Source organism: Archocentrus centrarchus, chromosome 6 (assembly GCF_007364275.1).
Source record: "Archocentrus centrarchus isolate MPI-CPG fArcCen1 chromosome 6, fArcCen1, whole genome shotgun sequence".
In the NCBI taxonomy this organism is placed as follows: domain Eukaryota; kingdom Metazoa; phylum Chordata; class Actinopteri; order Cichliformes; family Cichlidae; genus Archocentrus; species Archocentrus centrarchus.
In genome coordinates this window covers 5,594,089-5,604,245 of record NC_044351.1, presented here as the reverse complement: position 1 = coordinate 5,604,245, position 10,157 = coordinate 5,594,089, and the positions used below count along the sequence as shown (strand labels likewise).

The 10,157-nt window shown below is 38.7% G+C and overlaps 1 protein-coding gene across 2 annotated transcripts; it reads left to right on the top strand.

Moving 5' to 3' along the window:
• Positions 1 to 2,054: 2,054 nt before the first annotated feature.
• Positions 2,055 to 9,763, top strand: spam1 (sperm adhesion molecule 1). Of its 2 annotated transcripts, none has more exons than XM_030732189.1 (4): positions 2,055 to 2,109; positions 3,395 to 4,331; positions 7,373 to 7,462; positions 8,992 to 9,763. In XM_030732189.1, the coding sequence occupies exons 2-4, from the start codon at positions 3,417 to 3,419 to the stop codon at positions 9,319 to 9,321; spliced, it is 1,335 nt and encodes a 444-aa protein (XP_030588049.1). In that variant the 5' UTR covers positions 2,055 to 2,109; positions 3,395 to 3,416; the 3' UTR covers positions 9,322 to 9,763. The 2 variants fall into 2 exon arrangements, with proteins under 2 accessions (XP_030588049.1, XP_030588050.1); XM_030732190.1 differs by having other exon boundaries at positions 2,061 to 2,080.
• Positions 9,764 to 10,157: the final 394 nt, after the last annotated feature.

The following is a 10,157-nucleotide window of genomic DNA, read 5'->3' as shown; positions in this document are numbered from 1 at the left end:
CAATGAACCAGTTGGATTATCAGATCATTCATACTGATGGGTCAGATTCATATTCAATTAATATTATATATTTACCTTTTTTTATATTTATATTAGCTTTTCAATGTTTTATTTTCACAAACTGAATAAAAAACTGTGCCTTTAAAAATGTTGACTACTTTTTCTACAGTCATTAAACCTCAGAAACTTCAGTAAGAAGAAGGAACCAAAGGCTGAGTCACTGATGAATCATTGCTGCATGATGACAGCCCTGGCAACAACACTTTGTGGTCTGAGGCCCTCCTGGCTGAAACATCAAGTCCCAGCTTGAGCCATTATGTACAACCCTCTTTTTTTTTTTAAAGAGCCAAAGAATGGGGCTCAGGGCGTGAGCAGGCAACCATGTGTCCAGCGTGGCGGAGCGGTCGGCGCAGGTTTGAGTCCCGTCCTGTCACTATTTACTGCGTGTCTTCCCCATCTCTCCTCCCACTTTCCTGTCTCTCCACTGCAAGAACTATCCAATAAAGGCATAAAAAGACCTAAAAATCTCTAAAAAAGAAAAGAGCCAAAGAATGAAAAATTTAGTAATAAATAAAAGTCTTTTTTTTTTTACATTAAAGCTTTGAGTTTATCTAACCTTGTTAGAATAACATTATTTTATAGCATCAAAACTCTTTAAGTTAAAGTAACAGTAACACTTTGTAATATGGCCTGCAACTAAGGCTGTATGTACCCAGTAACCACATGTAAGTACCAGTACTAAGGCCATTACAGGTTTTTACAGGAATTTCAGGGTACTTATGGCCTTCGTCCAGGAAAATACTCAGAACTTAAGTTTACTTACAGGGAACATCCATGTGAAATACATATACATATGGCCTTAGTTGTGGTACTCATGGAATTACAGGGTACTTACAGCCTTAGTCATGGTACTTAGTAGTTACAGAGTACTTATGGCCTTAGTTGCAGTACTTGCATGTAGTTACTTATGGCCTTAGCCCTGGAAATTATCACCTTCATCCAGGAAATACACAGATTTTAAATTTACTTTCAGAGTACATCCCTGTAACATATGCGGGCTTGCGGGCTTACGGCCTTACTCGTGGTACTTACATATGTGCCAACAAACTAACAAATAAAGAAATTTGATGAGTTAAGTAAGCATTGCACTGGACATTTAGTCCACTAAACTTGTTTTAGAAGAATTAAACAAATCAGACTGAAGTTAAACATCTGTGCAAACCAGAAATATTTAACATGACTTATGATTTAAGGTTATCACTTTGCAATACACTGATTAAACACTAAAGCCTTATACAGTTGGGTCCATAAATTTTTGAATACTGACAAATGGTAACTGGACTAGTTCTTACATAGCGCTTTTCTACTAGCTGAGCACTCAAGGCACTTTATACAACATGATTTGCATTTACCCATTCACACACATTCATGCAAGCACTGTTTTCTACTTCAAAGTGCTTTCTATCTAACATTCACACACAGTCATACTCGACACTGGCGTCGGAGAGCAACTTGGGGTTCAGTATCTTGCCCAAGGACACTTTGGCATGCAGACTGGGGCAGACAGGGATCAAACCTGAAATGAAAATGTTTTTGTCTCTGGAAACATTTAAATTATTTTTTGTGCATTATATACCATCTATTTTTGCATAATACAGCCTGTACCTGCTTAATACATAATAATAATAATAATAATAATAATAATAATAATAATAATAATAATAATAATAATAATAATAATAATAATCAACTAAATATTAACCACAGTTATTTTTATATATATTTCATTCATTGTTTTCCATGTATTTTGAGTTTTACTTTCATCTTGCAAACATGCAACTTTCTTTAAATTTTTTCCCCAAAATTATCTTACTGTTTATTGTATTCATGAGGTTTTTTGTGCTATGTCACAACAACTTTTAGCTTCACTAATTGTTCCCTGACACGCTAAGCCAACTCAGGAGTTATCGGATAGAAAAAACTGTTTCCTCTGACAGATGAAACAGCAAAAAAGAAAAAAACATGCAATGATCTTCAGAAACACTGAAGTATTACTGCAAGCCACTGAAGACAGCAGCAGGTACTGGAGAAGTTACATTACATTAACAGGTACATTGCATTATATGCAACAAATGTTGATTGATTTGAAATGTATATTGAGCTAATCTAGTTAGATAAATTACATTATTTAATTTTTGTAATGTGGAATTTATATCACAACATCTGGACAATTTGTTTACAGATATGCAGTGACAGATCACCTGAAATAATTTTTAACTTCATATTGATTAACCAGGATGAGACATGGCTAAAATTATTATGTAAAGTAGTTAACATATATAGTGATATAAAAACAGCTCTGCGCATCCGATTTGAAGGCAGTTTTCACAAATGTCTTATTATTTTTATCATTACAAACCCAGTGTAAAACTACTGTTTTGCCATTTACCAATATTATCGTGTGCCAACAAATTTTAAGAGTTAATTTTGTCAGTGGAAATGTTAATTGATCAAAAGAGAAAAAAGAAGAATCACAAATGAGTCAGGAAGAAAAGACTGAATCTATTCACGTTGTTCCTGGTTAGTTGTCAAAAAGTCACTGAAATTCATATGGTATTTCATTACTCATCTAAAAGCTTTTTCAAGTCATGGCTTTTCCAGCTGTTAAGTTCTCTCATCCAGTAATTTACAAATATAAATTTTATGCTGTTTAAAATGATATTTCATAAATATAGATTTGAATAAATATATAAAGAATTCGATTTATAGCATACAGGATTAAATTTAGTTTGCACACGTTCTTTTCTTATCTCTCAAAATAATGATTAGTGAAGTGAACTTGAATTCAGACCACCTCTGAAGTGGTCTTACCCGTTTGATGTGGCAAATAGAGCAGATTGCACCTCCAGTGGGGGAACTTCATGATTTGGTTCATCATTTCAAGCAGTTTTGTGTATTTTCAAATACCTAAAATAGTTTATTTGTGCCTGTTTTGCTGACGACAAATTGTGCCATTGCTGATACTTTGAGTTCAAAGAACGGTGCATGCATGCAGCAAAGCTCTGTGCTATTCATCTTCCTCTTTTTCTCTGTCTTTCACACACACACACACACATAAACTAATAATGGAGGAAGTATCCACCGCCTTTTTTTAAGTAAATATACTTATATCACACAAGTGCATTCTTGTATTAACTCTTTCATGTATGGATTATGAGAACCTCAGTCAAGATTTTTTTCCTGTTTTTATTCCTCTTTAGGCATGAAAAACAAACAATGCAACTGAAATTTTGTTTATGTTATTTTTCATGGCATTAAAAACACCATGCGTTAGACTTTTGAACCAAATATTTATATAACAAACCAATAACAGAAAATTATATTGTATTCTCAGATCCACTGTCACTACTGTCACCATGGCCTCATCTTTCCTCTCCTGTGTTGGCCTCTGTGTAATTGGATCTATCACCTCAGTCCTTGCCCTACCGCCTACTGAGCCACCACTCATCAGTAACCACCCCTTTGTGGCTATATGGAACGCACCTATTGAGCACTGTAAACGTCTTCACATCCCATTGGACACTGCAGCTTTCCAGGCAGTGACCACACCCGCAGCTGTGGCAGGTCAGTTTCTCACCATCTTCTATGAGGACCGCCTTGGCCTTTACCCTAGAGCTGATACCATTAAGCGTAAGCTCTACAACGGTGGGGTCCCCCAAAATGGCAACCTGACAGAACACCTTGCCATAGCCCAAATACAAATCGATCACTATGTCTCCCAAGATTCTTCTCCCGGGCTAGTTGTCATTGACTGGGAATCCTGGCGCCCCCTGTGGGACCAGAACTGGGGCTCAAAACATATTTATCAGATATTGTCCATGTCCCGTGTCCTGCAGATGGTCCCATTTTTATCATCAAAGCAAATTTCCAAACTGGCAACAAAACAGTTCCAGCAAGCTGGACGCCACTTTATGGAGAAAACCATCAGCCTCGGTATTCGTGAGCGTCCAAACCACCACTGGGGCTTCTACTTGTTTCCTGACTGCCACAACTACAGATGGGACAGACCTGGCTACACGGGAGAGTGCTCCAAAAAGACCCAGAAGCAGAACAACCAGATGCTTTGGCTGTGGGAACACAGCACAGCTCTCTTCCCATCTGTCTACCTTCACCAGAATCTGAGAAACTCCCCTCGGGCTGCACTCTTCGTTCGTAACCGTGTACTTGAGGCTCTGAGGGTGGCTGCACTGCCTAAACGTCCCTACATTATGCCAGTCTATGTGTATTGCAGGCCACTGTACCGGGATCAGACCAAGAACTTTCAGAGCCAGGTGAGATCTTACGTTAAAATTACATTCATGTACATAAACTTGTTTCATTTTTATGATTACAATAAAAGATATATGATTAATGTTATGGAATGATCATGGTTAAAAGCAACTGGGTGGACCATCAGTTTCAAGCAGGAAATGATTAGCTGTCTGTCCTATGGTGAAGTTCAGTGTTTTGCTGAACTTTTTCTTTCTATCTGGAGTTTGCAGCTGTACTACAGCATATATAAACTAGTTAAATCTTTCTTGAAGATATACATGAGAACAAAAAGAATTCACAAGAACACAGCAAATGGAAAAACAATGCAATAATCAAAGAATCATTAAATAAACATTTGGAAAACAAACAAACAAAAAAATTACTTAAAACTTCACTAAGATCTCCAAGGAGAATGAAGGAGTCTAATTTGATAAAGGTTTGGAGTTCGTTTGATTTGGTCCTCATATCAATTCTACCAAAGTTTGTCCACAGATTAAATCTATATTCTACAAGATTTGAATGTGAGAAGATGTGTGGGGTGTTTTGGAAGCCTTAACAGTAGGGCATTATAAATGAGATGGCCTTGTTGAATTCTATTGAGACTTTTTATTTAGGGAACAGCGAGGAGAACAGAATTTATCAGGAGTATTAATTCGGCAGCATCATGATACAGAATACCTCCATAGACAAAGACAGACATGAAGGTGGCACAGTTCAGTTTTCAATGTCTGACTAAGAGGTTAACAATAATTTAAATAATCTCAAAGAAAGTTTGCTAGAGTATGAAATATGGACCTTCCAGGTCTAAAATCGAAGCTAACACTCAGATGTGCCTTTAACCTGCATTCTTTTTAATGTTATCAGTGGTTCCTGTAGGTTTGTGGTCCTATAGATATTTATGGGAAAACAACCCTCTGCCCAAACCTCTTATGCTTTTCTGATGAGTTTATAACCTGAAACAGATGACTGATCATCTGTTTAGTTTAGTTTGAATTAGACATTAAGTTTATTTGTACAGTTCAGTGATTCTAAGGGTTATAAAGGAGGTTTATCCAGGGTATGCTCATGTGCTAATGGCTTGTGATTTGTTAGCCAATAAGTGTGTGGTTTCATAATCATAGTCAAACCCTTGCTTGTCACATCCAGTTTCAAAACAAGATGACAGTGACAAAAATGCTCATCTTGTGGCTTCAAAATGGGACTTCACAAGCCAGTGGGTGATGTCCATCTTCTGTGCTGTCTATGGTCTGTTAAGCCAACTATTTTTTAGACTTGGCAAGAGTAAAAAGGGCACCATTTAAAGTTTTAATAGCAGTATAAACAAAGGTGGGCAGCATGGTGTTAGAATACCATCTGGAAGGCCTGGGTTCGATTCCACCTTGGCCCAGGCCTCTCCCTCTCTCTCTGTGTGGAGTTTGCATGTTCTCCCCGTGCTTGCGTGGGTTTCCTCCGGGTACTCCGGTTTCCTCCCACATTCCAAAGACATGCACTTACTGGGGTTAGGTTAATTGGCTAATCTAAATTGCCCATAGGTGTGACTGAGTGCGTGAATGTGAGTGTGAAAGGTTGTCTGTCACTCCGTGTTGGCCCTGCAACAGGCTGGCGACCTGTTCAGGGTGTACCCTGCCTCTCGCCCTATGACAGCTGGGATAGGCTCCAGCCCCCCCGCGACCCTTAACAGGATGTGCGGAAGCGAATGGATGGATGGATAAACAAAGGTGGAAGGCCTAAAATGTACTTGTCTTGGTGTTATGTCCCAAGGTCTAGGAGAAAATAGGACATAACATGGAGTGCTACTCCCCCGCTCCAGCCACGCCCAAGAAAAGCCAGCAACACTATTGTGGTTTGTATCATGCAGCAGTTTATTTGCCTCAGAGGTGAGCAGTAATCTGACCTACAAAACAAAAGGCAAACAAAAGACAGGTATCTGAGCTGTGCTCCTCCCCATAAACAGGAGGTATTACTGAGGTACAAACAAAAATGGCTTCTCCCTCCTACATTCCTGCTGCAGTGCTCAGTATTTACAGTGGTTAACTTTCACAGGTTACTATTTACAAAACTATGTACACTTACAAACTAGTACCACTTGCAGTCAAGACTAGCACACACAGATGAGCACACTCAAATCACAGCCAAAATGTTGACTGTTTTTGGGCCTGGAGGAGACAAAGGAGAGAGGATGTGGCTCTCAGTTGGAGCATATGAGGCGGCCATCCATCCAATTATCCAATCTGCAGGTACTTCCCCAGCTTGGCCAATCCGCAGGCTCCATCTATTGCAGCAACACACACACACACACACACACACACACACACACACACACACACACACACACACACCCTGGAGGGAGGACACACCCAGTCACACTCCAGTGGGAGGGCCTAAACAGAAAACACGATCCTGGATCATAACACTTGGTGTCTATTAGAAATTGGTCTATGATAACGGAATACTAGTTATAATGAATAAAAGCAAACTGAAGGCAAGTCAGTGCTTCAACTGGGCAGAAGCCTGAAGAAAACAGAGTTGGATTATCTGAAAAAAAAAAAAAAAAACACTAGAAGATATGCTAGTGATATGTATGATAGCAATAGTAATGGAAAAATAAACAGCAATGGATCAAGGATAGGCACAGTGTTCTGGGGGACTGACATGATCTTCATATTGTGACTAGGTCATGGAATAAAAATTGTCACTGTGACATTAATTTTTTGCTAACAAAAAACTAGCTGTGTGATTAAATATAAAAAAGTAAATTTAAAGTCTGAAGTACCACATTTAATTGAAAATGAGCTTCTGGGTTATCCCAGGGTTCTAACTAGTGGTTGCTTGCCAAACACTGCACCGGGCTGAGGTACTCTCATGCTGGGTTCAGAATTTCAGCTGTTAGCTATTGCAACGGATAACTATCGCCAGGTGCAGCCATTAGCACTAGCATGCAAGTGGTCAAGGCAGAAAATGTATGGATCAATGAAATTAACGCTCACAGAACTGAGACAAATTAGAGTAATAAAAGTAGTAGATAGTAATACTTGTTCTTTTGTCGGTTCCTTTCTTTCAGACCGATCTTATCAACACTATCGGAGAATCTGCAGCCCTGGGAGCTTCTGGGGTCATAATATGGGGAGGTAGCAAAGACTACAACAACAAGGTAACCCACAGCTTGCTCATATTTACTGACAGGGCTAATGAGTTCTTCTCATTAAATAATAGTCTAGGACTCTGCTTTTGTGTATTATCAATGAGCTAGGTGATTCCTTCTTAACATGTAACATGTTTGTTTGGGGGTTTTTAGGGTTTCTAAGAAAAAAACTGAGATGTTTCCAATATTTTCTAAGAAAAGAAAATATTGAAATCCTGTTTGTCTTCAGCCATAAAACACTCTGTAGCTGTAGTTCTTCACAGGTCTGAAAACAGGAACACAACTGACCAGCCTTTCATCAACGAATAATTTACATGCCTTTGTTTCCTCTCTTAGGAGGAACTAATAGCTGTGACTCAATTTAGCTCTGTGAAAGAGCTATTGCAGCTTCATTTGCTGTCTTTTTTTTTTTTGGGGGGGGGGGGGGGGGGGGTCTTATCATTTAATATTCACATGGTCACATTATTATGTCTCACAATCCATCTGCAGTGGCACAATTGAATATAAAATCATACACATCAGAGCAGTGACGACCTGACATTCTTTTATCCACAGCATCCCCCTGGTGCTCTCTAGCATCTAGGTCAGGGCTCAGACAGGGCACAATAGCTGTTATTCTTTTGAATAACAGCTATTGTGCTGAAATACCTGTTCTTATTCTTATATAATTTGATTGTTTTAAGTTTGGACCCATAATACCTCTTCCCTTGCATCTCCTTACAGCACACTGTAAGGAATAAACCAGTCCCTCTTGATATTCTTACCACCACTATTCACCATGTTTTCGGTGCAGTTCTGAAAAGTGTCACCTGTGCTGTATCTGCCTGTATCTAGTCTCTAGCCCATGCTGTTGTTTGTTGCATTTTTATTCTCATCCCTTTCAGATGAGAGGTAAAATATCTTCATCTCTGTTACAACTCCTATTCTGATACTATAAGAACTGTGGAGGATGGAACCATAAAGCGGTCTTCCTTGTTCAAACAAAATGCCATTTGATATATTTATTTTCAAATAACAAAGACAATCACACTTTTACATTCACAGACACTTTATTAGGTACATCTGTTCAACTGCTGCTAAATGCAAATGTCCAATTAGCCCTTCACAGGGCAGCAACTCAGTGCATTTAGGCAAGATATTTTGCTCAAGTTCAAACCAAGCATCAGAATGAGGAAGAAAGACTTTGAACACGGCATCATCATTAGTGCCAGATGGGCTGGTCTAAGTATTTCAGGAAGTGCTCAGGCCTGTATTACAAAGTAGAATTTTGTCTTATTCATGTAACTTCAGGGTTAACACTGGTTTTCAGTGGTTTGAAGGTGGTTCACTTCTTACTTGGTAAATACCACCTTGATAACTTACTCCAGAGTAGGTTACTGTAGTAGAAAAAACATGCATTTGATACATGATCCTTAATTATCCAAATAAAATCTTTTTGCTGACATTAATGTTTAAGCTCTTAACATTTTTCCAAATATATATATATATAAAAATATAATACCTGAGCCTCTCATATAAACCCAATCCTTTCTCTGCAGGCTGCCTGTCATTCTCTGTCCAAGTACCTGTGGTCCACCTTGAACCCTTACATTGCTAACGTGACCGCTGCTGCCATGCTCTGCAGTGAAGTCTTGTGCCAGGGGAGGGGCCGCTGTGTCCGGAAAAGCAATGGCTCTCTCCACTACCTGCATCTGAACCCCAACCACTTCTACATCATACGAGCTCACAGGAAGTATGTGGCCATCGGTCTCCCTTCTGCTGCTGACCTTAATGCCTGGGCTGAAAACTTTACCTGCCAGTGCTATGCAGGGCAAAGCTGTTCTCCCAAGCTACGGCGTCCAACCACCATGAAATTCATCTGGATTTAATCTGTGAGGAGAGTAAAATCCTTTCACAATGGTGCTCCTTTTCCATTCACAGATCTAATTGTGAATTATTTAATATGATTATCTATCAAAAATCATCAATTAGTCATGTATTTCTCAACAACAGAAAGACTAAATAAATTATTTCCCGCAAACCTAATATTTTTTTAATGTAATAATAATAATAATCATAGTCAAGAGCCCTACAACATACTGGTGACCTGTCGAGGGTGTACCTTGACTCGTGCCCTATGGCAGCTGGGACCGTCCCTCCCGCAACCCTGAATTGGATACATGGAAGAAAATGGATTTATGGATAGATGGATAATAGTCAAGACAAACTATACCTTCAATCACCATTGCTGACATTGAATTTAGAAAGATTTTAAATGTAAATGTGCTGATTAATTAAACCAAATAAAATTCCACTAAACTGAATTCAAGTCTGAATTTGAAAAAAATAAAAAGTAAATTACATTTATAAGATGAGGACTCTGTTACATTACAGCGACCAAAATTAAACATTACCTGTGTTGTAAACATCAGAGGAGAACTGTCATTACTTTTCACAAAACATATACTGGTCAGCCATATACTGTGGGTTTGAACTCAATAACCAGACCTATCTCATTAACTTTTTTTTTAAATTTATATTTTTTCACAATTGATCTGTCAGTTTTAGTTGACAGACATCCCAAGTTGACATACTGTATGGTTCAACATTCCTAGAGGGATGCAGTTTTACTCATTCATCAACATGTCCACACAGGGTTATTCTAAAGCAGGGATCCTCAAGTCCAGGCCTCGAGGGCCGGTGTCCTGCAACTTTTAGATGTGTC